At 39.5% G+C, this 27,704-nt stretch overlaps 2 protein-coding genes across 2 annotated transcripts; both read left to right on the forward strand.

The window, feature by feature from the left end:
• The first annotated feature begins 470 nt into the window (after window positions 1-470).
• Window positions 471-10,195, forward strand: LOC104089440 (mitochondrial import receptor subunit TOM40-1-like). The gene is made up of 11 exons (XM_009594333.4): window positions 471-800; window positions 2,992-3,073; window positions 3,185-3,284; window positions 3,370-3,465; window positions 3,557-3,607; window positions 3,766-3,831; window positions 7,234-7,335; window positions 7,926-7,994; window positions 8,081-8,164; window positions 9,194-9,289; window positions 9,825-10,195. The coding sequence occupies exons 1-11, from the start codon at window positions 662-664 to the stop codon at window positions 9,879-9,881; spliced, it is 942 nt and encodes a 313-aa protein (XP_009592628.1). The 5' UTR covers window positions 471-661; the 3' UTR covers window positions 9,882-10,195.
• Window positions 10,196-17,361: 7,166 nt separating this feature from the next.
• On the forward strand, window positions 17,362-19,726 carry LOC138906242 (uncharacterized). Its single transcript, XM_070194774.1, has 6 exons — window positions 17,362-17,593; window positions 18,099-18,203; window positions 18,300-18,856; window positions 18,930-19,100; window positions 19,187-19,437; window positions 19,537-19,726. The coding sequence occupies exons 1-6, from the start codon at window positions 17,362-17,364 to the stop codon at window positions 19,724-19,726; spliced, it is 1,506 nt and encodes a 501-aa protein (XP_070050875.1).
• Window positions 19,727-27,704: the final 7,978 nt, after the last annotated feature.

The raw sequence follows: 27,704 nt of genomic DNA on the forward strand, positions 1-27,704 counted from the left end.
TTTTTTATTTTATAACTCTACCTTTTTTTTTTATATTTATGACCAATATGAGATATTTATTTTTATACGTAAAAGATCTAAAAATATCATTTTCTTAATTTTAAAATTGTAAAGGTCTATGATGCCCCATATACTCTAATTAAAACTTGAAGATCAAGTTTCAATGAGGTCGACTGGCCAACTATCCCTAATTACGTTCATTTTTGAAGAATTAACCCAAATCGTCGCCCACCCAATTGTTTAAACTAAAAATAACCAGTTGAGGTATAATGTATATATAATTTATGTATTATATATGTATAATTATGTATAATGAATTTATAATCTATGTATATGGCTAGAAAAAGTAAATAATGAATATAATCGGCTATTTGTGTAAATATCCCTTTATTTTTTGGGTCACATGACTTTAGGGCTTTAAGCTCCATCTAAGAACCCACCGTCAAAACGGGCCGGGTCTACTTGAGGTTGAGGGTTTTTCCAGTAATTGGGCAAAGGGTTTTAGGCCTCGCACTCAAACCAAGCTTTTCTCCCTTTCCTATATAGCCGCAGTCAGCAAGAAGAAGTCGAAGAAGAAGGGAAACAAAACAAATTCCTTTCTTCTATTTTGTTTATTTATTTATTTTTTGTATTCAGAGTTCCAACACGTACGACAGTTGCAATGGCTACTCTCGTTCCTCCGTCAACTACAGTTCCACCGGCGGCCGGTTCAAAATCGCCGGCAGTCGAATCTGAGAAAGTTGATTACTTGAACTTGCCTTGTCCCATTCCTTATGAAGAAATTCATCGCGAAGCTCTCAGTTAGTATCATCCTTTATTGCTTTGCTAATGATCGTTGTTGCTTTAATTATTTTTACAGTGTATTTGGTGGGACGTCAATATAAAATATCAAGTATTTCTATTACTTTTTATTTTTATTATTATGTTTTATTTTGTATAATATTGGCCTAAGAGGAATTTGTAAGGAGTAACATGGTCGAAATGATCAGTGGCGGAGACCAGATTTTAATGCAATAATATAATGAAATGAGTTTGAGTAGAGCGAAATAGATATAGAGGATTAATGTCCCAGACCTAGTTAGGACGTCCTGAATTGTTTAAGAATAGCGGAATGGTTGTAGAAGATTTGATAGCATAACAAATAGGACCGAATGGATATAGTAGATGTAGAGCATCACTTTGGTTCAGGCCCTGTATATATATGTATATATAAATGAATTCACTTAATATGCACAAATAATAGATTTTGAACCCATTTAATCGAATGAGTTGTGGTAGAATTCCGAACGTGAACCCATGATGTTCAAATCCTGGATTGGCCTATGTATATAGTAGACCCCAGTGAGTTGGGTGGTAGGATAATGAAATGGTTGGGAGCAGAATGCATAAAGAAGATTTATAGTGAATCCTAACTAGTTTTTAATTGAGTCATAGTTGCTTTCCTGTTGTATGCAGATTGTTTGGTGTATTCTAAGAAATGTAGTGCAATCAAAATATGCAGTTTCAGTTACATATGTTTTGTTGTTGTTGCTGTTAAAACCCCGCTGACTTGGTTTCACAAAGGCAGTGCAAAATTGAACCTATATTTCCTCAATGGATACAATCAGCTCATGGTAAAACTTCATATTGCTACGCTACATGCGCTTTCTGAATTTGAACTTCAAGTGCATTCCTATGTCTACTGAAAGAGTAGTTTCAGTATTAGTGAATTTATTAGGTGGGGTTCAGTATGTGTTGAGGATTATGTAATGCGAATGATTTTGTGGGAATCTGTTATGAATAATCTCGTACATCTGTGATAGAAAGTAGAAACATGGAAGTAAAGGCTGTTATATAAAATATTAGAAAACATGTAATGTTTGGAAGTAACTTAGAGAAGTCAGAGTAGTAAGTCTATGCAAGCTATTTAATGTTGTGTAAAATGATGCCACACAGACAGACTTTTGTTTTGATGTAGAAGAACAAAAGAAATTTTCATAGTTTGGTGGCGTGTCATGGTATTAAACAGTTATATGATGAAATTTAAGGAAAGTGTCAATGAACCAAATTCGGTTTGTGCCTGGTAGACTATACCATATTTATATTTTTCTAAGAATGAGTGATGAAAATTTTTAGACAGTGGAAGAATGATATCCCCATGATGGTTAGTGATACAAAGAAAGCATATGACAAAGTGCCAATAAAGGGCTTTTTGTTTGTATTTGAGAAGGATCCATATCAAGTACATATAACAATGGACGCAAGATTTTGTATCTAGGTGAGCATAATCTGGCTCAGACACTACCACTATCCAAAAAAAAAGATATAATGATTTGGATGAAGGAGCAGTTACTAGTGTGAGAACTGAGGGAGGAGTTTTGAGTTACTGTGAGTTTACTCCAACTGTCTCTACCTTGAACTAATACTTGTTACACCTACATTAGGTTTGTCTTGTCCGGACTTATTGTATTCTAGTTAGATACTTATTTATGTAGGGATAAGTGTGAGATCCGGAGAACCTCTAGTGGTAGAGAACTCCAATTTTTCCTTAAAGTATAAATTATTTAATATTTAGTATAGAATGAAATGGGATTGAATAGAGCAGAATGGATACAGAGGATTCATATATCTAACCTTAACTGGTTTGAGATCGAGTGATAGTTGATTATTGTTGTGAACGTTTTCTAGGTTTAGCAAGAAAGACCGCCTCTTCATTCAAAATTCAACAATTCATTTAAAAAAGAGGTTGCGCTAGGAGTTGTTAGATGCATCATGTGTGCCTGTTTCAACTAAAGTTATTTCAAGTAGTCCTCTTTATCAAAACCTTGAGCTAGTTGTTTAAACCACTATTAGGTTAAAGCAATGCAGTGGCTTCTATTGCAGTTTTAGTTTTTCCTTTTACGTTCATATTTGATAGGCTTTGTTGCTCTTAAGTCTGACACTTACTCCTATATTTCTGTTATTGTTATTGCTTTTGTGAAGGGAATAACCAATTCATGTCTCTATTGGCAGTGTCTTTAAAGCCCGAGCTTTTTGAAGGATTGCGTTTTGACTTTACCAAAGGACTTAATCAGAGATTTTCACTCAGTCATAGGTAGATTTTACATACCTGAAAAATATATCATATTTGTTACTATGTTATCTCTATTGATAGAGGGAGAGAGGTGTTTTCTTAGTGATAATAAATGCGTTCACCTTTTCTCAGTGTTTTTATGGGGCCTACAGAACTTCCTACTCAGTCTACAGACATCGTTAAAATACCAACTGCCCACTACGAGTTTGGTGCTAACTTTATAGATCCAAAGGTCTGTAGTTGATTTTATTCTTTCCAAGTGCCTGAACTCGTTGAGGATCTAATTCTGGCAGCAATGACTTCTGATATTGTTACAGATGATGCTTATTGGGAGAGTATTGACAGACGGGAGGGTGAATGCTAGGGTGAAGTGTGATTTGTCTGAGAATCTTTCGTTGAAAGCCAATGGTCAAGTAAATATTTGATATTTTCAACTGTTGCTTTCCCTTCCATAATTTTATGTGGAGCGACTGGCATATCTCACAATTTTAATCTTCTTAACAGCTAACTGGTGAACCGCACATGTCGCATGGCATGGTTAATTTCGACTACAAGGTAGGCATGCATATATTTTAATAAGATTTAATTGGTGCATCCAGGCCAGACTGCACACTTCCTATTTCATTCAAGTAGTACTATTCACGTATCATGCTGTAGGCCATTTGACTTGGGGATAATGATTGCTGTATGTCTTTGTTGTTGTTGTATATAAGGGTAAAGACTACAGGACTCAATTTCAACTTGGCAATGGTGCATTATTTGGAGCCAGCTACATCCAGGTATCATATAAATTTGTTACTCTATTTAAAACAATGAATACATCCTAGAAGACTGAAAATATTCAGAAAGTAAATGGCCTTTTCTCAGCCCATTGGTTATACTGCTTTGCATGACATATTGTGAAGTTTCAGACATAGTTTTAGTGGTTCAGAAAACTTGTACTCAATGGGTTGAGTTGGAATAAGGTGTTATCATTGTACAGTTGTGTGTAGGTAAAAAAATGAAAGATAATAGTGCGTAACATTGTGCTTCCAACTGGGATTAAAAGCCTAGAGAGTGGGAGAGAGAGCTAGGGAAACCATCAGGAGATAGTTCTTATAGCATCAAAAAGAGATTGATGGTAATATTACTTGAGAGAAATCTGATTACTTGATTGCACAAAATGCTAAGATGAGAAAAAAAGCTAGTGACTGATGTGGGTTACATTCTCTAACACCTCGATCCCTTAGAAAAATACATAAAGTATTTCTTTACTAGATTTAGTAACTAGACCTCAGACCGTTCCCTCAACCCCTAATTACAAGAAGGCAGTGCCAACCACTCTGTGCTCCCTTTGGCCACAAAAAGTATTCCGTGACAAGAACTGTGTCATGCCACTCAGTCAGCATCATTACTTCATAAAAGTAACCGTTTCCAATAAAAAGAAAATCCCCATCATTTATTTTTTTCACCAGAATAGCCCATTGAAATAATAGACAATTTCCACTGGCATTTAGTCTGGTATTTAAGTTAGCCAATGAGTAACTGTAAGTTTCAAATCTGTTTGACCGTCATTGTTTTGGTAAAAAATGTCGTGAGTTCAAGTCTTGTCATTTGCAAATATTCTTCTTTCTGGAGAGTAATGAAGGATTAATTGACACCAATAAAAATTGTTTATTTTATGAGACGATATGCATGCAAGATGTATTGGGGGCACATAGAGGAATCCTTTTCTTTTAATCTTATCTCAGCAAAGGTTCATTTTTTTTTTGGGGGGGGGGGGGGGGGTCACTTGATTTGTTGTGGATTAGGTGATGGAAAACCAAGCAACACGAAGGAGTTTTTAGCCAAAATTATCCCTTATCTTTAGGGGTAAGTCTAATATTGTCCTTCATATATAACCCTGAGCACCTTTCATCCTCTTAAGTTTGTAAAACTTGAGCAGAAATAGTCTTAGTAACAAAAGTAACCTAACGGCTCCAACAAACTAACGGTAGTGAGGTGCACCTAACATGAGTAAAAAGAACCCAACCTGTTTCTTCTTCTCCAATTCTTTTCTTGCCCCAGTTCATTATTTCCCTCAAATTCAAGGAATCTTAACTAGAGATTTCCTGTATGTGTTCAAGAAATGTGTTGCTATGAACTTTTCTTTAGCTTTATGTTGGAGATTGAGAACTTACCCGGTTCATATTTTCTCATCTTTGTGTTCACTGTGGTTACCTTCTTCATAAACAAATAGTAGTAAAATTTTGACAATGGCTGGAGCTTGATTTTTTCACGTCTATTAATCTTAATAAGGAATATGGTACTTGCGATTCGAAAGGACGTGCTCCATTAGCTTTGCCTTTCTTGATGGAGGGACTCAATGTTGAGATTATTATGCTTAAGTCTATTAAAATTAAAACAAAAAAATCTCAGATTGTGAGAATAAAATAAAAAGGCAATCTACGCTAGATCCCCAGAAAAAGAACTACAGTTTGAAAAATTAGTCTTAAAAAAACTCTTCAAATTTCCCCCCTTTTTGTTGAAAGTTGAAACATTTCATATCGATTGTGTTTTTGTTGGATCTTTTTCTTTCGTTTTTTCCTTTCCCAACATTTTGCAGTTTGTAATACAGAGAGAAACAGACAGAATCTATCCTTTTATACTTTGTTTCTTCTTCTGCGTCTTTCAAGAATGAAGCCATTTTTTTTAAATTTTTTTTCCATTATTTCCGATCAAACGTGCAGCATCATGATTTATAAAAAGAAAAGACAGTTTCAGGGGAAAATAACGAACAAGGAGAATAAGGTGAATCAAAGAAGAAGAAACAGGATAGGTTTCTTTTAACCCGTCAAGCACAGCTCTGTGAATGCACTGTTAGTTTGAAGGTTTTTCTGTTAGCAAGACTAAATCTGTTCAAATTTTGCAAACTTGGAGGATAAAAGGTGCTCAGGGTTATATTTGAAGGACAATATTAGACCTACCCCTAAAGATAAGGGACCATTTTTGACTAAAAACTCCAACACGAAGCGTTCGTGTTGCACGTGGTTTTGGTTGTGAAGGAGTATTGGGGATGAATGCTTATTGGTTGTTAGGCATAAACGTGGTTTGCTTTTGTGTCATTTAGAGTTTGTTTTGAATAGTTCATCCCACGGCAAAGGACTTCAAAGTGGAGAATCCTAGTGAATAGTTATCAAATTAATTGTCTTGATGCTGCACGGTCTATTTGTGTTGGTGGGAGGAAAGATTTGAAAGGAGAAGGAAAATATGGTAAGGATAGTGCAGATGCAAGCCTTCTTTAAGAGGATTGAGCCTCCACTGAGTCTTTAATCGTTGGGAACTTGTATATATTGGTTGTTAGGAATAGACGTGGTTTGCTTTTGTGTCATTTAGAGTTTGTTTTGAAGAGGTCATCCCACGGCGAAAGACTTCAAAGTGGAGATTCCTAGTGAATAGTTATCAGATTAATTGTCTTGACGCTGCATGGTCTATTTGTGTCGTTGGGAGGAAAGATTTGAAAGGAGAAGGAAAATATGGTAAGGATAATGCCAGATGCAAGCCCTTTTTAAAGAGGATTGAGCCTCCATGGTGTCTTTAATGGTCGGGAACTTGTATAGGCCCAAATCAAATGCCCTTACTCCTCACTTTGGGCCTCTTTTGTCTCATTTTGCTTGAAATCTTTTGGAATTAAAAGATGAATTATCTAAGAAAATTACCAAATTGGGCAGTGTGTATGGTTGTGCTTCTGGAGGTACTATTGCTTAGATATGCTCTTCTTTATTGTGAAGTTTTGTCGATTGCATTAATAATATAAAGGTTGTGATTGGCACTTATCAAATTTTTTATTATAGAAGGTTGCGATTTGTACTTTGCTTCTTTTGGTTGTTTTCCTTGATGGTCACTCTAATACAAACTTATCATCATCCTTCTTAAATTGAAGAGTAGAGACTGTAATGGACTTATTGAAAAGTGAGAGTGAAGATTGCAAATACTATAACAATATTATCTTCCACTTTTGTCCCTCTGGGGATAATCTGATAATTTGGGATGATATCATATGTCTACCACCTATTGGTCAATCATGGATTCCTTATGGTTCTTATGAAATACCTAAGAATGAGTAAAGATGTCGTCCTGATTGAGGGCCAATATCGTATGCAGATGAATTGTGTGGTATTATGCTTTTAGCTTTTTAACTGAACCTTTACATGGTCTTGCAGAGTGTCAGTCCACATTTGTCTCTGGGTGGGGAAGTATTCTGGGCTGGTCAGCATCGGAAATCTGGCATTGGTTATGCTGCTCGCTACAACACAGATAAAATGGTATTCTGCCTATTACTAGATGATAGAACATTTTGTCATCCAATCATTTTTTATCTGGATTCAAGGTATTATAGTATTGTGCAAAAGATGAATGATTTGTTTGGGACTGAGCCGTACTTTTTATTGTGTTGGACACATGGTAGCAGCTTAAATTTCATTTCTGTTGGACAGTTAGTTCTTTCTAGTCGCCTGCTAACTATTCTGTTAATTGAGAGGCCTTCTGTTTATTTTTCCTGTTATTGTCCTTCCAGAAAACTAACATGTATGTCATGCCAGTGAGGCATTTGATTGAATGCTTTATCTGAGGTGTTCTTTCAAAAGCTATAATATCAAGGCCATGGTCATTATTCTCTTTCCTCTGTAGTATGAATAGCTTTAGAATAAAATTAAACTGCAGGTCTTCCAGATGCAAAAGATTTTATATTCTATCATTTTTGTCTAAGTACTTCCAATTATCTATTATGTTTTCTTTTGCCAATTTCACCAGCATTTGCTACTTGCAGTTGTCCTTTTAGGAGGCGTCCTTCATCTTTCTAGGTTTTCTAAAAATGTTTTTCGCGTTATTCAGTGTTTGTTAAACTTATCTGCAGGTTGCTTCAGGGCAAGTTGCTAGCACTGGGATGGTGGCACTGAGTTATGTTCAGAAAATTTCTGAAAAGGTTTTAAGAGTCACCAGTATCTTAACGACTGCATTTGTGACTTGCTTTTCTTACAAGCTTTTCTTAAACACTTTCCTTACATGCAGGTGTCTCTAGCATCAGACTTTATGTACAACTACATGTCTAGAGATGTTACAGCAAGCTTTGGTTACGATTACATCCTTCGGCAGGTAATTTTGTTATGGTAGAACTTTTTTCCGAAATTTTTAATTATTTCCTGCACGCTAGTTTGGTATTACACTTCGATTCCTGTGCATTTCCAGCAATTTTGCAGTTCCTGTTGGCTTTGAAAAGCCCTGCCTCTAAGACGTTTATAGTGTTTTTTCTCTAGTTTCTAACCTGGTGATCGATGTTGTGAACTGTTCTATTTCCTGCAACTCTGCAGAGTCTAGCGGAAAATGAAAGCTCCAAATTTAGTGCCCAAAATTGTCATTATCGTTTTTGAAACAATTGCATGCAGACTCCAATAGATCATTTCTTGCCCTTAATCCAGTTTAAATTAAAGACTGACTACCGTCTCTTCCCTGTATATTTCATGGATAGACTTGGTCTGTGCCTGTGAGTCTGCATATCTTGCAGCAGCCCTTTCTTTATTCCTAACGACTTACCTTTCTCTTCATCATTTAAGATATAGGTACTACCTGTTTTTATCTGTTTTTTATTTTTATTTTTTATCTTTCTGCTATGTGATATCTCATATCTTTGTGCCATGTGACATCTTATTTTGTAGTGTTAGAGATTCAGAGTATTAAACTCTGGTAGGAGCCTAAGGTACCTAAGCGTGGTAAGGTAGATAATTGGGGGTGTCTTTTGTTGAGACACATCTTTGTGTAGATTTTCTACTTTTTTGGATATCACCTGTGTATGGGGGTGTTCTATGACAAGTGATATACAAGGAAAATTTCCCAAATACCAGGACTCCTAATTATGATAGAACTAGGGAATACTGTGCTGTTAACCTAAAGTTATACATTGAATCTAATATGTTCTAGCATCTGACTAAATCAATTCTATCTCCACTTTCAATGTGTTAGAAACTTTTGTTGGGCTGCTATTATGCGTTTTGTGAAAGGTTCTGAAAGCTCATTAAGTTGATCTTATTTTCGTGACTGCATTGCGACAATGTTGGGACGTCTAATCAACCTTGTTCATCGTGACTTCAATATTTACTGAATCAATATTGTGTGCATGCATTACAGTGTCGTCTCAGAGGGAAGATTGATTCCAATGGATGTGTTGCTGCTTTCCTGGAAGAGCGCTTGAACATGGGTCTTAATTTCATTCTTTCAGCTGAGGTAGGGTGGTATATTGACTTTTTTATCTTGTTGTAGTTCCTTTACAAAATACATGTTCTTCCATCCCCCCTCTCCTTTTCCTTCTAGGTTGAGGTCTCTCCCTCTCTCCATGACAATGAAATATGAAAAGCTTCTTGATTTTCGCCAACCTTTTTGGGCTTTTAACACATTCGACTGGTTGGTCAAATAATTATAGCTGCTAGCCAAATATATAAAATTATACATTAATTTTGTATAAAATTATTATATGTATAGTATGCATTAATGTACAAAAAATAATACATTCACCAGCTATTATTTTGAGGGACGGCTATACTGTATAAAAAGCCCACTTTTGCTTATAAGTTTCACTTATTTTTTTTCGGCTAAGAAATCTGAGGGCCAGCTAGTGCATGGCTTGAAACTCGGTTGATAAGGGCACACCCATTTATCAATTCTTTTCCGTCATGTTATTGCTAGTTGGAACCTTATCTCACACAGTTTGGCTGTATAACTTTCAGTAGTATCCTAAATATGTCCCTTATTGCTTGTTCAGGTCGATCATAAAAAGAAAGACTACAAGTTTGGCTTTGGACTGACCGTCGGAGAATAGAGGGATTGTGTTTTATAATTTGAGCGCAAGATTAAATTGAAAGCATCTTTACAAATGATTCTTTTTCTCAGCGTTCAGAATCAAAACACCAGTTTTGTATTTTTATTGAGCGACATTGTTTCTAGTGCATATCAACTGGTGCGACTAGTCACTAGTAGTTGATTTTGCAATTTGAGACATTTTTTTAGATAGTTTAAAAATGTAGAGTTGACTTTATTCAGCCAGAGAGATCTACCATTCTGATTTTACTGTGTGACACATTGCCTACTCTGTGGTTAATAATTCCAAGGTTTTAAATCATATAATTCAACTCAGATTTTGGAGGCGCCTGAGTATCAATCATCTATGTTAGCTTCAAGTTAGTTAGAGTCGGCTATATAGATTTTCTGTAGCCAATTTGAAATTTTCTAATGTTTCAAAGGGTGTAAATCATACAGATGTCAACCTCAGCTGTGAGACACAAACAATAGGGTAAAAAAAAGGAAAGAAGAAAGTGGATTGTATTTATACTTGGGAGATATGTTTTTAATTAATGAGATAGTTTGATAAATATATTTATTTTTTGTAAGGATATTTTCTTTGAAACTATTAATTTTCTGCTTCTGAAGTTTGCAGCTCTTTTTCCACAAGCAGAAAAATTATTTTTACTGTTGTTCAAAAGCACTTTTTGTTTTTGATCAAGTACTTCAAATCTTAACAAAAGTATTCTTTTAAGAGTGTTTGGAAATTACCATGTAATTACTAGGATGTGTAATTATTACCTTAATAATTACACTGAATAGTAATTACAAAGTCATGTTTGTTTGTCAAAGCCCAATTACAATGTAATTACTTGTGTCTTGTTTGATTGCATGAGTGTAATTAGAGTAAAATATTTTTTTATTTAAAATAAAAGTTAATTCTTTCTCCAGATGAACATATAAGAAAATTTAACATGTAACAAATATATGCATATATAATTATAAATTAGTAACTAGTATTGTGAAGAATAATCGGTATCTTTTATATAAATATTACTATTTTAACATGAATAAATTAAAAACCCAATAAAAATCGAATATTTTACCAACTATATGTATGAATATAATATGTAATTCATGACGTGTTGCACTTTTTAAATTAAAAAAATACATAAATATGAATTTATAATTACTTTTTCATAATAAAAATTTATTCTAATTAATACAGTAGAAAATGAAATATTTTTTAAAAAAAGTACAAACACTACTTATCAATCTAGCTACAACATAATTTATACAGAAACTTGTTATTATAAAGCTAATAAAATTTCAAATTATCAATAATCATCAATCAAAATTTTTCTGATTAAATAATTATTTCAACAACATAAAAAATAATGGAAATAACAGTATAGCAGGCCATTGAGTTCATTAACTATGATCAAGATCGACATCAACCTACAAAGTACTCCAATTAGTATTAGTGTAATACGATTACAGCAATAAAAGAAGAGATTTAAAACTGAAGAAGAAAAATGTCAGGAATTATAAAGTTAGAATACCATAATCTATAATGGAGTAAGAATACGGCATCACGTTGAAACAGAAATTTGAGAAGATGACAGAAACGGAAGGGGTCTTAATAGATACATATTTGAAAAGAAAAAAAAAGAATATAAAAGTCATTTGGTAATTACATAGTGTAATTACCACCAACTCCCACCTCCCTTGAAAATTGAAGAGTGTAATTACACCCTCTCAATTACACCTAATTCCACACTAACTAAGTAATTATTGGGCCAAACAAACAAGCCAAACTGTGTGATTATACCAAATTACACCCACATCTAATTACATGATAGCTTTATGATATATAAGAGCGTTGAGCAAAACATTTTTTGTTATAACGCACTTGTATGGGCCAAAATCTGCCATAAGGGTAGATTTGGTCTAATACGACATTAAGGAAAGAGTCGGTCGAGGTCGACCAGAAGGCAGCAAAACTCATGGCCGAGGTGTCGACCATGGTCGAGGTCAAGCACTGCGTAAAGGACAATAACGACTAGTTTTCAGAAGAAGATATTAGAGAGAATATTCTTATGAATATTCCCTACATTTGTACTATTATAGTTTATTAGGGATATGTGTTGAATATATAAGGGAAAAGAAAAAGAAAGAAAGACATGTAATATTTTTTTGATAAGAACACTTTTGAGAAGAAGATTCTCTCTCTCATAAAAATACGAAGATTACCTTTTGATAAAGATTCTTGCTCATATTATTCCGAACCTTTTCCACCAGATCTGAGGGTCGTTCACACAAACCTTGGACCTTTCTGTCACTCATCATTGTCAGGAGAAATATTCGTTCAATCCATCCATTATTGGGTGAATCATTCTACTTATTTACTTAAATGTCATTTCTTGCCATTTATTATTAGATATATCTCCATTAATGTTCATACTTTAGAAGTATTTTGCACTTATTGTTATCACTCATTTACGGGATCTGTCTCCATCTCCCGCACGTTTTCGAGATAACACCTACGAAAGCTCAGAAGACCTGGCCCGAGTCAGTCGCAGCAGCTACCCCCTCCGAGGGGTTTTTTGGAGTGTAGCGACACCTGCCATATGGTGAGGGATTGTCCCATACTTAGGAAGGTTGCACCTCCATAGACTTCTCATCCACCACGTGCTCCACCGGGTCCTCAGGTCATGATTCCAGCACCAGCTACCGCGCCACCTGCTCACTCAGCTCGACATGGACGTCGGGGAGGGCGAGGTCGCCCTAGAGGGGGAGGCCAGGCCAGGTATTATGCTCTTCCGGCTTGTACAGAGGTAGTTGCTTCTGACTCTATCATTACAGGTATTGTTCCAGTCTGTCATAGAGTTTCGTCGGTATTATTTGACCCAGGCTCTACGTATTCATATATGTCCTCTTATTTTTCCCCACATTTGGGCGTATCTTGGGATTCTTTGAGTTCCCCTGTTTATGTGTCTACTTCTATGGGAGATTCTCTTATTGTGGACCACGTGTATCGGTCGTGTTTGATTGATCTTAATGGTTTTGAGACCAGGGCCGATTTATTATTGCTCAGTATGGTAGACTTTGATGTTATTTTGGGCATGGACTGGTTGTCGCCCCATTATGCTATTATTGATTGTCACTCTAAGACCGTGACTCTGGCTATGCCAGGTTTACCACGATTAGAGTGGAGAGGTACCTTAGCGTATACTCTCGGCAGAGTTATTTCATTTCTTAAAGCTCAACGAATGGTTGAGAAGGGGTGTGACGCGTATCTAGCTTATGTGAGAGATGTCAGTATTGATACCCCTACAATTGAGTCAGTTCCACTAGTGAAGGACTTTCCATATGTCTTTCCAGCTGAATCTTTCGGGCATGCCGCCCGACGGAGATATTGATTTTGGCATTGATTTGTTGTCGGGCACTCAGCTCATCTCTATTCCTCCATATCGTATGGCTCCTCCTGAATTAAAGGAGTTGAAGGAGCAGTTATAGGAGTTGCTTGATAAGGGCTTCATTCGGCCCAGTGTGTCACCTTGGGGTGCTCCGATCTTATTTGTAAAGAAGAAGGATGGTTCTATACGTATGTGTATTGATTATCGCCAGCTGAACAAAGTTACAATGAAGAACAGGTATCCATTGCCTCGTATTGATGACTTATTTGATCAGTTACAGGGTGCCAGGGTGTTTTCCAAGATTGACTTACGTTCAGGCTATCACCAGTTGAAGATTCGAGAGCCAGATATCCCGAAGACTACCTTCAGGACCCGATACGGTCACTATGAGTTTCTTGTTATGTCTTTTGGGCTTACCAATGCCCCACAGCCTTTATGCATTTGATGCACAGTATGTTCCGACCTTATCTTGACTCCTTCCTCATTGCCCACGTGTATCGGTAGTGCCCACGTGAGGAGCAGGGGCCCTCGGCCTTCTCGAAGATCCTCGGGCTGAAAAATAAAAATAAATTAGGAGACTGTCACTTCCTGTACAAAACCAGAATGAGCAGGAGACCATGATGTCAAGATGATATAGACAAAAGATAATAATTATATATGTAGAAATAAATACATACTATAAACGAACTCACCGGTCACGGAAGGCGCAAGCCCGAATCTCTTGATAAAGCCCGTCCATTCACGAATTCCCACTGTGTGAGGCAAGACCTAGCTAACCCAGTCATGAATGTCCCCGACCAGGGAGGGGGAAGTCTCGGCTGCACGAAGAAGGGACGGAATGTCAGATTACGACTAAAACAGGCAAAAATATTTTGCAAGAAGATACTTTCGTGCATAATTCCAAGCCTCAGGGAATCCGCTCGCGTTGACCACCACGTCCTTAGTCTTGACGAAGAAGTAGTTGAGCCAGAACTGGCGATTCGCCTTATCGTCCATCTTCATCACCAAATATTTACTTCCTCGGTGGCGGAGGTGCAACATCGTCCCCTGTAGAAGCTAGGGGCGGAGAGATGCATCATGTGGCGAAGTGAGACCCCACGGCCAGCCAACTTCATATATTTCGTCAACATACGGATAAGCTTGTAGATGTAGGGGGAGAGTTGGGCTGGGCAAATGCCGTAGTAAGGGAAAAATTCCTCCGCATAGAACGGATACACATAGAACGCGTAATATATCGGATGGTGTATCTGTACCACATCGTGCCCTACTGGAATCAGATCGATATGAGCAGGAATTTTGAACCTTGCCTTAAGCTCAGCGAGATCGACCTCGTTCATCACTGACTCCGAAGCCTCAGGATCGTCTTCAGGTAACTTCAAAAAGTCGGATCTAGCCTTTTCACTGCGAGGGATTATTTCCTCCACCATAGGAAATTTCTCGTCTTCAAGAGAAATAGAAACACCGTCGCCGTGAGGAGGCATGTGCACCGCCAAAGGGGTAGGATTAATTGCCATGCCGGAACTAGAGGGTGTGTTAGCCATATTCTTGAGAGAAGATGTTTTAAACGTAGAAAGGTTAAAAGCAATTGAAATCACTGGAATCAGGGGAGTGGATACGCAATGACAAAGTAAAAAGGAGACAAGGATTCAATAGGGAGAATGAAGAAGGAGACACATGGATTCAATATCAAGAGAATGCAAAACAAACACAAATGGCCCCAGGTCCTTATTTATAAGAGTTCAAGCATTAATATCGAGAAATCAGGCCATCATTACCCAGCACAGGTATCTAAATGGTAGAGGCGCGGGAAACGACGCAAAGCATCGGGAAACTGCGTCACAGTGACGCATGATGTCATGACATCATCCTTGAAACAATGCGGCCCCAAAGGTTGCGGCTCACGAAAGGTCATGTCGCCACCTCATCTGAAGCGCCACTATCCGACTTGCTCGCCTAATTTTGTCAACGACGATAAACAAAGTCCACTTATTAAGGCCGTCTGACCTCGGCCTCAATAAGCGGATGGACTAACTGTATGGGCCAAAATCTGCCCTAAGGGTAGATTTGGTCTAATACGACATTACGAAAAGAGTCGGTCGAGGTCGACCAGAAGGCAGCAAAACTCGTGGTCGAGGTGTCGACCATGGTCGAGGTCAAGCACTGCGTAAAGGACATTAACGACTAGTTTTAAGAATAATATATTAGAGAGAATATTCTTATGAATATTCCCTACATTTGTACTATTAGGGAAAAGAAAAAGAAAGAAAGACATGTAATTTTTTTTTGATAAGAACACTTTTGAAAAGAAGATTTTCTCTCTGTGATAAATATACAAAGATTACCTTTTGATAAAGATTCTTGCTCATATTATTCCCAACCTTTTCTACCAGATCCGAGGGTCGTTCACACGAACCTTGGACCTTTTTGTCACTCATCACTGTCAGGAGAAATATTTGTCAAATCCATCATTCTCCTTATTTACTTAAATGCTATTTGTTGCCATTTATTGTTAGATATATCTTCATTAATGTTCATACATTAGAAGTATTTTGCACTTATTGTTATCACTCATTTACGAAATCTGTCTCCATCTCCCGCACATTTTCGAGATTAGCATCTAGAGTTATTATTCTCAACTAGATTTAACCCATTATCACATAAATTTGATAGTTCAATAGGAAATCACACTTTTTGGTCAAACAGTACTAATAAATGGATATTATAAGAAGAAAAATTAGGCGAGTCCATTCAATTGTTTCATGAAATTTTTTAATAGGGATAAGACTAATACTGTTACCTATAATACTATCTTGCATGGTCTATTTAAAGTTGGAAGATGCAAAAAAAAAAAAAAAATTACGCTGAGATGCTATAAGCGGTGCCCATACCTAATTTGTACACTCGTTTCTATTTATTGAAGGCTTATTTTAAGTATGGACTTGTTGAAGAAGCTGTGTCACTCTTTAATAAGTTGGAAAGAAAGAGAGAAGACACAGGTATTGAATTTTATAATATTGTCATTAATGGATTATGCAGAAATTGTTGTTTACCCGAAAAATCGGATAACGTTAATTTATGTATGGTTCTAAGGGTACGTAATATCCTTTGATACAAAAATAACAATGCAAGTATTTTGACTGTGAGGATAGAAAATGATGAACAGAGAAATTGAATAAGATCCTATAAAATAAGCACAAAGAGATGTCTTTTTGTATGAGAGAAGATCTGTCTATTGCAATCCTGTGCCTTTTTCTATAGCTTACAAGGATCCTCCCTTTTATAATAGAGGGTCATTTCTTTATTTATAACAAAATAATAAAATAATACATGTAGTGGAGGACCCATGATGATTTGTCTCTTCTTTGATTTCTGCCAAGATTCTCCCCCATAGTGTGGTTGCAACAGCTCTTGTCTACGAGCTCGATTCTGGCTCGAGCTCGGTATTAGATCGAGCCCCCGATCTTGGTTCGAGCTCGATTCTGCCTTGGAGGATCGATATTCGGGGTGAGCATTGGTCGGTCTAGGCATCTTCGATAATCTGCGCCTTGCTTCGTAGTTCGATTTGGATACGAGCTCGATAATGATACCGGGCTTGTCATTGGTCGGTCTTATAGCTCGAAGCTCGATGCCCTTACTTCGGACCTCGATCGAGCTTGTCATGCAGATACCCTTTGATCGAAACATCATCATCTCGACCAGTCCATACGACTGAGTCAACCGATTTTGACCGTACACAGATAGTCCCCTTGTTTCTCGAAAAAGGATGTGGCGAGAAACGATATGATTTCTCAACAGCTCGATCAGATATATGCTGACGTTTACATCGGTCTTGACCATGACGTATGTGATAACTGTTCCATCAGCTCGGTTTTACCGAGGCATTTAATGGGTGTCAGACGGTGGTCGGCCACCGCAATATTGAATCGTCATTGCTCCAATCTATAAATAGCCTTTCCTTCCACCATTCATCACTTTTACGTCTTCAATCCTCCAAATTCTCTTTATTTTTCCTCTCTATTTCGTTGCTTTAGAGCCATCCACACCAGAGTTTTTGGTACCATCAATTTTTTACTTTTCTTTGCATTCCTTCTTCTCGTATCTATGGAGAAAACTTCGAAAACCGTACCTCAGAAGGAGAAAGCTTCTTTTTCACGGCCGTCCGGCGATAAGACGCCAGTGGAGCCGTCCATTCACAATTATGTTCCCGGCCCGTGCACTCTGAAGATCGATTTTAAGGTAGAGAATCCTTCATCCGTTCCGGGTCGATGTGAGCATGTGTCGACGTATATGTGCTCTATAACGGAGGATCACCTCGAGGCCGTCAGAAAAGACTGTAACTGGTGTCCCGAGGTCGTGTTGCAAATTCCATCCCCCGATGAGAGCGTAATCACTCATGTGGAGGGTTTTTTAAGTGTTTACACTTATCCCTTCACGTTGGGACCTGTCGACCCGGTGATTATTGATTTCTGCAAAAGGTACCAAGTCACCCTCGGTCAAATTCATCCCTCTTTTTGGCGTATAGTGATCTCACTTCGCTTCTTTTCTATCAAAGCCGGGGGGCTGTATTTTTCTTTGAATTACCTCATACGATTGTATCAGCCTCAAATCTTTCGAGGAATAATCAGACTTCATCGTCGGGCATCGAAGGCTTTGATGTCGAGCATTGATGAAGACAAGGATCAGGGTTGGATGGGTCGTTACATTTGAGTGAGGACCCGTGACCTTATTCCAGAAGAGAAGATGCCGTTTCCCGAAGAATGGAATTTCGACCGTAAGTGATTCTTGTTTGCTTTTCGTGTCTTTTCCCGATTTTTTTTATGTCTTTCCCTGATATTCAGCTGCCCCTTGGATGCCACAAGCTGTACCTGACCTCGAGGATTGGGTTCGAAAGTTAGCTTCGACTTCCTCTTACGCCGAATGCGCTTGGCGTGATTTGGCTAAAGGTAGATGGGAGGCCAAGAACCATGGTAAGGTTTTGCTTCTTGTTTCTTACGAAGTATTCTTTGTGTTCTATTTGTTACCGATTTTCTCTCATGTAGGCGTAACCAAGGATGCCGCTTTGAGGCCTTCGAGCGGTGAAGAAAGGACCAAGTCCCCGGTCCCGCAACCGGGGAAAGATAAGAAGCGAAAAGCTTCCTCTAGGTTAGAGGACCCCAAGCCCAAAACTCAGAGGGTGAGGAGAAAAGCAATTGCCCTTTCGATTGACTCGGTCCAACGACTGAGAGAAGAAGAAGAAGAAGAGGAAGACGAAGATAACGCCTTGGCTTTGGTGATCCGATATGCAAAAGCTATTGAGGTTGCTAGAGCTCCCAAGCCAATGGCGGCTGTGCCAGTCAGGGTCGGTCTTGAAGTCCCGAGTCTTGATCGGAGCAACCCGAGTGATTTGCTCGGGGCTATGATGATGGGTCACTCGCCTTCTCTTCCAACTTTTTCTAAGGAGGCGTTAAAGGAAGCTCGAGAATTAAAGACGCCTGATATTGGCGGAGGCTCTAGTGTAGGAGACCCTTTTAGGGATTTCTTTACTGGAGTCGATGATGCTTCCAATATCGGTGACGCTTCTCTTCTACTAGAGGAGGCCGAATGTTTCATTACTCGGGTAATCGATTCTTCTACACTTGGTTCCTTTGTTTTTTTCCATACTTGACTTGTGTTTTTTCCTTACTGTGTAGGCCATTAATAGGTTTCGAGTCGATCTTAGCCAATGTGAGGCCAAGCTTTGGAAGGTCTCGGGTGAGAGAGACGCCCTGCGGCTTCTTTGCAGCCAAAAGGACGAGGCTATAAAAGAACTCCAAGTGGATTTGGCTAAGGTTCGTGAAGAAAGGGTTGAACTTGATAAGCAGGTGAGCCTCGTTTTGTTAAAGTATGGGTCTGACTCGACTGTGGATGTTAACCCTTCGTTGTCTCAGCTGCAGCAAAAGTTAAAAAGATCGGGTTGCTTCGAGAAGAAGTTGATCAAATCAAAGCTGAATGCAATTGGTGGAAAGAGACTCTCGACCGCCTGGCTGCGGAAAAAGAAACCATTGTGACCAAACTATTATCAGCCGATGTTCAACTTCGAAGCGTCAAGCAAAAGGGGTCGGCTCAAGCTAAGAAGATCGAGGAGCTTGAAATACGGCTTGCTGAGGCTAAGGCGGAGGTTGAATCGTCGAAAGTCTTAGCGAATAAGTCCATTGCTGTGTATCGGGCTGATGCCGAGGTTGCTCAGATGGAGGCCCGGGAGGCGGCGGATACTGCCGATGCTTGAGCTCATTGGGTTGCCGATCTTGCTAAGTGTAGGTCTCGGAGGGAGACCCTCAAGGAGATACACGCTTGGGGTTTCGACCTTACTGAAGAGATAAAAAGGGCTAAAGAGCTCGAAGCTGAAGCTGAAGCCTTGGCTTCCGATGATGATGATGATGATGATGGCGGCAGCAAGAGTGGATCTGAGGATGGGGAAGAGCTCGACAGTGGAGCGAACGCCCCATAGGGTGACCAGGAAGCTTTTTAATTTTTTACGTTTGTAATCAATCACGTAAGCATTCTTGTATATATAACAAGGTCGGTTTGTTTTTGTGAAGACTTTAATCAAATGTTGACTTCGTGGTCTCTATGATCGATCGATTGGTTTTTCAAACTTGAAGTGATGTAGCCTTTAGGCTTGCTAGTTGAGCCAATGATTCAATCTTTGAAGAAATATAGCCCATAGGTGTAATAGTTGAGTGAGTGTTTGCTCAAACTCAAAGTAAAAGTAGCTTATAGGTTTATTAGCTGTTGAGTGAATGTTTCGAACTTGAAGCGATATAGCCCGTAGGCGCAATGGTTGAGCGGGTGCTTGCTCGAACTCAGAATAAAAGTAGCCCGTAGTCCTAATAGTCGAGTGAATGTTTCGAACTCAAAATAATATAGCCCGTAGGCGTAATGGTCGAGTGAGTGTTTGCTCGAACTCGAAATGAAAGTAGCCCGTAGGCTTAATAGTCGAGTGAATGTTTCGAGCTCGAAATAACGTGGCCCATAGGCGTAATGATCGAGTGAGTGCTTGCTCGAACTCGAAATAAAAGAAGCCCGTGGGCTTAATAGTCGAGTGAATGTTTCGAACTCTAGATAAAGTAGCCCGTAGGCCTAATAGTCGAGTGAATGTTTCGAACTCGAAATAATGTAGCCCGTAGGCGTAATGGTCGAGTGAGTGCTCGCTCGAACTCGAAATGAAAGTAGCCCATAGGCTTAATAGTCGAGTGAATGTTTCGAACTCGAAATAATGTAACCCGTAGGCGTAATAGTCGAGTGAATGTTTCGAACTCGAGATAAAGTAGCCCGTAGGCCTAATAGTCGAGTGAATGTTTCGAACTCGAAATAATGTGGCCCGTAGGCGTAATGGTCAAGTGAGTGTTTCGAACTCAAGATAAAGTAGCCCATAGGCCTAATAGTCGAGTGAATGTTTCGAACTCGAAATAATGTGGCCCGTAGGCGTAATGGTCGAGTGAGTGCTCGCTCGAACTCGAAATGAAAGTAGCCCATAGGCCTAATAGTCGAGTGAATGTTTTGAACTCGAAATAATGTAGCCCCTAGGCTTAATGGTTGAGTTTTTCTTAACTCTGATTGCACAATAAATCTCAAGTCATTATACATGTGTTCATGTTTTGCGCCTGGGTTCGGGCCAGTCTACATGAGCATGGTTCGTTTTGACCATTTGGCTCTTTACAATTTTTCCTATTGGAACCCTGTTGTTGTGAAATGACTTTCTTGCATCTGAATTAGATGTATTTGAGGGCCTAATGGCTCCCCAGTATTCAAGGTCGATTGAAATAAGGCCTCGGATATTTTTGAAAGTGCAGCACGATCAATGGTTGCCTCATTAAAAACCTTGCAGAAAAAATCCATTTGGGATAAAATCGGTCTAAGGGAAAAAGAGTGCAACACGTGCTTCCAAGCGAAAGATCCATCTTAGCTTTTGTTTAGACTTCTGCAGGGGTCAGTTAAATGAATATGGAAGGGTCGTACCTTAGCAGTAGTACCGTTTTAGATGTGATACATTCCAACTGCTTGATAGTTGTTTGCCGTTTATAATGCCGAGCCTGTACGATCCCTTTCCGACATTCTCGAGCACCTGATATGGTCCTTCCCAATTTGGTCCTAGTTTTCCTTCGTTCGGATTCCGGGTATTGACGGTGACTTTTCTTAACACTAAGTCCCCGATCTTGAAATGGCGGAGCTTGGTTCTTCGATTATAATATCTTTCGATTCGTTGCTTTTGGGCAGCCAATTGGACGAGAGCAGCTTCTCGTCCTTCGTCCGATAATTCAAGGCTGGTATTCATAGCCTCGTTATTTGATTCTTCGTCGTGAATCGAAATCTGGGACTAGGTTCACCGACTTCGACTGGTATCAATGCTTCGGAACCATATACTAAGGAGAATGGGGTCGCCCCCGTACTGGATTTTGACGTTGTCCGGTATGCCCAAAGGATTTCGGGCAGGATTTCTCTCCATTTTCCTTTAGCGTCGTTCAACCTCTTCTTTAGGTTTTGAAGAATAGTTTTGTTCGTTGATTCGGCCTGTCCGTTCCCACTGGGGTGGTATGGTGTTGATAGTATCCTTCTTATTTTGTGATCTTCGAAGAACTTTGTTACTTTGCTGCCAACGAATTGCTTCCCATTGTCACATACTATTTCGGCGGATATCCCGAACCGACATATGATATGATCCCAAATAAAGTCTATAACTTCTTTCTCTCTTATTTTCTCGAACGCCTGCGCTTCAACCCATTTAGAAAAATAGTCAGTCATAAATAAAATGAATTTGGCTTTACCTGGGGTCGATGGCAGAGGGCCGACGATGTCCATTCCCCATTTCATGAACGGCCATGGGGATAGGACTGAGTGAAGTTGCTCTCCGGGTCGATGGATCATTGGCGCAAACCTTTGACATTTGTCACATTTACGAACAAATTCTTTCGCATCTTTGCCCATATCGATCCAATAATACCCTGCTCTGATTACTTTTCGAACTAATGTGTCGGCACCGGAGTGATTCCCACAAGTGACCTTGTGTACTTCTCGTAGGATGTAATTGGTATCTCCCGGACCCAAGCATACTGCCAACGGTCCATCGAATGTCCTTCGATATAGTGTTCCGTCCGCAGCCAACGTAAATCGAGCAGCTTTAGTCTGTAGGGTCCTGGAATCTTTATGGTCTGATGGGAGCTTTCCGTTCTTTAAGTATTCAATATACTTGTTTCTCCAATCCCAGGTTAAGCTAGTAGAATTTATCTCGGTGTAACCATCTTCGAGTACCGATCTCGAAAGTTGAACGACAGTCCCCGAGCTCAAATTATCTAACTCGACCGACGATCCCAAATTTGCAAGCCCATCGGCCTCATTATTCTGCTCTCGTGGAACATGCCGTAGAGTCGATTGTTTGAAATGGTGCAAAGTGACAAGCAGTTTGTCTAAATACCTTTGCATTCTACCTTCTCGGACTTCGAAGGTTTTATTTACTTGACTCACCACCAGCAAAGAGTCACAATTAGCCTCAATGATTTCTGCTCCCAAGTTTCTAGCTAGCTCGAGACCTGCAATCATGGCTTCATACTCGGCCTCGTTGTTAGTTAACCTGATAGTATTAATAGCTTGCCTAATAATGTTACCCGTGGGTGGTTTCAAAACTATGCCTAGCCCGGAACCCTTCACGTTCGAAGCCCCGTCCGTAAAAAGGATCCATACCCCCGACGATGTACCCGATTTCAACATGAGTTCTTTTTCAACTTCGGGTACGAGGGTTGGCGTGAAGTCGGCCACGAAGTCTGCTAAAATTTGAGACTTGATGGCCGTACGGGGTTGATATTCGATATCGTACCCACTGAGTTCGACGGCCCATTTGGCCAATCGGCCTGATAGTTCGGGCCTATGCAAAATATTACGAAGTGGGTAGGTGGTTAATACGCCTATGGGGTGATATTGAAAGTACTGTCTCAACTTTCTAGAGGCGCTTATCAACGCAAGTGCCAGTTTTTCTAAGTGCGGATACCTAGTTTTCGCTTCTCCTAAGTTCCGACTTATGTAATAAACGGGAAATTGTGTACCTTGCTCTTCTCGAACTAGGACACTGCTTACGGCGACTTCCGATACCGCCAAGTACAAGTAAAGTTTTTCGTCTATTTTTGGAGTGTGAAACAGTGGTGGGTTCGATAGATATTGTTTCAAACCCTGTAATGCTCGTTGGCATTCCGGTGTCCAAGCGAAGCGTTCTTCTTTTTGAGTAGAGAGAAAAATTTGTGACTTCGATCTGATGATCTCGAAATGAATCGGCCTAAGGCTGCAATCCTTCCTGTTAACCTTTGTACAGCTTTCACGCTGTCCACGATGGTGATATCTTCGATGGCCTTGATTTTATCGTGGTTAATCTCGATTTCCCGATTTGACACCATGAAGCTGAGGAACTTGCCCGACCCGACCCGAAAGCATATTTTTCGGGGTTGAGCTTCATGTTGTATTTCCTCAAAATCTCGAATGTTTCCTGCAAATGGGATAAATGGTCCTCTGCGCGCAGGGACTTAACTAGCATGTCATCAATATAGACTTCCATTGATTTACCTATTTGTTCTTCGAACATTTTATTTACTAGGCGTTGATAAGTAGCCCCTGCATTTTTTAGCCCGAATGGCAATACATTATAACAATATGTTCCATATTTGGTCACAAATGAAGTCTTTTCCTGGTCCTACGGGTTCATCTGAATTTGATTATACCCGGAATAGGCATCGAGAAAGGTGAGGATATCGTGGCCGGTCGTGACATCGATCATGCGATCGATGTTGGGCAGCAGAAAGGAATCTTTGGGGCATGCTTTGTTCAAGTCCTTATAGTCCACACACATTCTAAGTTTGTTCCCTTTTTTAGGCACTACAACCACATTGGTTAACCATTCGGGGTATTTCACCTCCCGAATGGACCCTATTTTGAGAAGTTTGGTTACCTCATCCTTTATGAATGCGTGCTTTACCTCCGATTGGGGTCTTCTTTTTTGCTTCACCGGTCTGAACCTAGGGTCCAAGCTTAGCCGATGCGTCGTTATGTCCAGTGGGATCCCTGTTATATCTAAATGGGACCAGGCAAAACAGTCGATGTTATCGATAAGAAATTGAATAAGTTTCTTCCTGAGTTCGGGGTTCAAACTCGTTCCCAGGTATACCTTTCGTTCGAGCCAGTGTTCGATTAGTATGATTTGCTCTAGTTCCTCAATTGTTGATTTGGTGGCGTCGGAATCATCGGGGGTCACGAAGGATCGAGGGATCCAATGATCATCATCTTCTTCGATGTTCTGGCTACCTAGCTGGGTCGAAGCCGATGTCTGTGATTGCTATTTGGCATTTTGTTCTCCTTCTGAACCAGATCCTTTTATCGGCGAAGACGAAGATATTGATTGTGCTTCCTCGACGACGAACATTTCCTTTGCGGCCAGTTGTTCCCTGTACACTATTTTGACACCTCTCGATGTTGGGAATTTGAGGACCTGGTGTAGGGTCGAAGGTACAGCTCTCATGTTGTGGTTCCATGGCCTTCCGAAAAGGGCGTTATATCTCATATCGCCTTCGATCACGTGAAACTTTATTTCCTGGATGGTTCCGGCCACGTTTATCGGTAGGATTATCTCGCCTTTGGTGGTTTCACATGCCATATTGAATCCGTTTAGAACCAGAGTTGCAGGTACGACCTGGTTCTGTAGGCCGAGCTGTTCTATGACCCTCGATCTGATGATATTTGCCGAGCTACTTGGATCAATTAACACATGCTTAATTTTAGTTTTATTCATGAGTATGGATATTACCAGTGCATCGTTATGGGGTTGGATGACTCCCTCTGCATCTTCATCATTGAAAGACAAAGTTCCTATGGGTGTGTAATCTTGAGTCCGAGATCGTTTTTCCCTCACAATCGATGTTTTAGTGCATTTTAGCATCGGTCCCTGAGGGGTATCGACACCGCCGATGATCATGTGAATGACGTGTTGCTGTTCTTCTAGCTCGTTTTGCTTGCCGAAATCCTTGTTCTTAAAATGATTCTTTGCCCTATCACTCAGAAATTCCCGAAGGTGCCCTTTGTTAAATAAGCGTGCCACTTCCTCTCTTAATTGCCTGCAATCTTCCGTTCTGTGGCCATGGGTGCCATGATATTCGCACATTTGATTGGGATTCCTTTGGGCAGGATCGGCCTGCATGGGTCGAGGCCATCTGGTGTCTTTGATGCGTCCGATAGCCGATACGATGGCAGATGCATCAATGTTGAAGTTATATTCTGATAATCGAGGAGCTTCTATAGGATCGGCATATTTATCAAAGCCGCTCTTGCTCATAAGTCCCCAAGGAGTTTGCTCTCGATCAGTCCGATTGTTCCGAACTGTATTACGTATTGAACCGTTGTTCATCCGATCTGTGACGTACGGTTGATATCGATCTCTGTTCGACCTTTGTTCTCTGTTGATCTCTCTCTGGTTTTTAGTGGTTGTCTGGTTCTGATGCACGGGTCCATACGGAGCTCCAAATTGATCGTCTTCGACCCTGATTTTCGATTGATACCGGTTGTGTACATCTTCCCAAGTTATTGCTGGATATTCGATCAAATTTTGTTTCAGCCGATGTGATGCCGTCGAACTTAGCTCGTTCAACCCTTGGGTGAAAGCTTGTACGGCCCAATCATCTGTGACCGGTAGCAAATCCATACGTTCCATTTGATATCGGGATACGAATTCTCTCAACATTTCGTTACCCCTTTGTTTTACTTTGAAGAGGTCTGATTTCCTTGTTGCAACCTTTATGGCACCAGCATGTGCTTTTACGAACGAATCTGCTAACATGGAAAAAGAATTGATGGAATTTGGTGGTAAGTTGTGATACCAGATCATTGCTCCCTTCGCGAGGGTCTCCCTGAACTTTTTCAACAATACGGATTCGATCTCATCGTCCTCCAAATCGTTGCCTTTGATGGCACATGTGTAGGAGGTGACATGTTGGTTGCAACGGCTCTTGTCTGCGAGCTCGATTCTGGCTCGAGCTCGGTATTGGATCGAGCCCCCGATCTTGGTTCGAGCTCGATTCTGCCTTAGAGGATTGATATTCAGGGTGAGCGTTGGTCGGTCTAGGCATCTTCGATAATATGTGCCTTGCCTCGTAGTTCGATTTGGATACGAGCTCGATAATGATACCGGACTTGTCATTGGTCGGTCTTATAGCTCGAAGCTCGATACCCTTACTTCAGACCTCGACCGAGCTTGTCATGCAGATACCCTTTGATCGAAACATCATCGTCTCGACCAGTTCGTATGACTGAGTCAACCAGTTTTGACCGTACACAATGGTAAACTCGACAAAGCTTATACTATTTTTAAGGCGCTTTCTTTAATTAGACTACTTCCGAATGCGAGAACATATCAGGCAATGATAAATGGGTTTTGTCTCGATGGGTTGTTAGGTGAATCTAATCTTATGCTAAGAAAAATGGAGGACAATGATTGCAAAAAAAAATAAAGCTAAGTTTTCAAGATCATTGATAGAAGATGGTCGGATCAACTTTATCAACTTTTGCACGCAGCAGAACATATTTTGAATCCGGAACTGTTTTATACGAATAATGCCAATGGCACTTTAGATGCAGAAGTATCCAGGATATATCATGGATGTGTTGAGAAGTTGGTCCCTGATAAATCAGTGATAGATAAAATAGTGGCGGAGCTTCGTAAGCACACACAAGCAGATGGGCTATTTGGTTGTTATACGGTTGTTAGAGCCAAAGACATACGGTCACCAGGTGAGTGAGTTGTTTTAGTTGTCTTTATAGCTTTACTTTTAAGTTATTTGATTTGTTTATACTTATTAACTTTTTAAATAATTTTTTCTATTGTTGAAGGGTGGTTGCAATTTGATGATCATCAAACTTTAAACTTGCAAAAATTTACTGTCAAAGTACTAAGTTTAACTTCTAGCTCATTAGAATGTGAGAAAAACTGGAGCGTATTTAAACATGTGAGAATAATATTTATTATGTTCTTTATTACATTAGTATCTCTTAATTACTCTCTATAACTTATGCACAAATTCATCCTAAAAAGAGGAATATGCTTGAGCTATTACGTTTTAATATCTAGTGTACATTAAATACAATAGAACATTTAAGTGTCGGTATGAAGCGCGTGATACTATTGATCCAATTTTATTGAATAATATTAACGAGACAAATTGGTTAACTTCATATAGACAAGAGAGGCTATATCATTGGTATCCCCTTTTCCCCGTTACTCTCCTGCCCCTAGTTTTGGTAAAACTAGGTTGCAAGCCGAGATTTAACGTTACTAAATAAATGAAGGTAAAATACATAAGTTACCTCCTGAATTATGCATTAAGTCCTTATTACACATTTTCTGAACACGAAAATTATTTTACATACTCAACCTTTTTAGAGTGTGTCTAATACACACC

Source organism: Nicotiana tomentosiformis, chromosome 2 (assembly GCF_000390325.3).
Source record: "Nicotiana tomentosiformis chromosome 2, ASM39032v3, whole genome shotgun sequence".
NCBI classification, from domain to species: domain Eukaryota; kingdom Viridiplantae; phylum Streptophyta; class Magnoliopsida; order Solanales; family Solanaceae; genus Nicotiana; species Nicotiana tomentosiformis.

Bases quoted from the DNA above. Each gene is read 5' to 3' on its own strand.
- LOC138906242 (XM_070194774.1), top strand. From the start codon at position 17,362: ATGGAGAAAACTTCGAAAACCGTACCTCAGAAGGAGAAAGCTTCTTTT. The intron at 18,857-18,929 runs GTAATCGATTCT...CTTACTGTGTAG, and splicing joins CCGAATGTTTCATTACTCGG to GCCATTAATAGGTTTCGAGT. The intron at 19,438-19,536 runs GTATCGGGCTGA...TGCTAAGTGTAG, and splicing joins GCGAATAAGTCCATTGCTGT to GTCTCGGAGGGAGACCCTCA.
- LOC104089440 (XM_009594333.4), top strand. From the start codon at position 662: ATGGCTACTCTCGTTCCTCCGTCAACTACAGTTCCACCGGCGGCCGGT. The intron at 3,466-3,556 runs GTAAATATTTGA...TCTTCTTAACAG, and splicing joins CGTTGAAAGCCAATGGTCAA to CTAACTGGTGAACCGCACAT. The intron at 9,290-9,824 runs GTAGGGTGGTAT...TTGCTTGTTCAG, and splicing joins ATTTCATTCTTTCAGCTGAG to GTCGATCATAAAAAGAAAGA.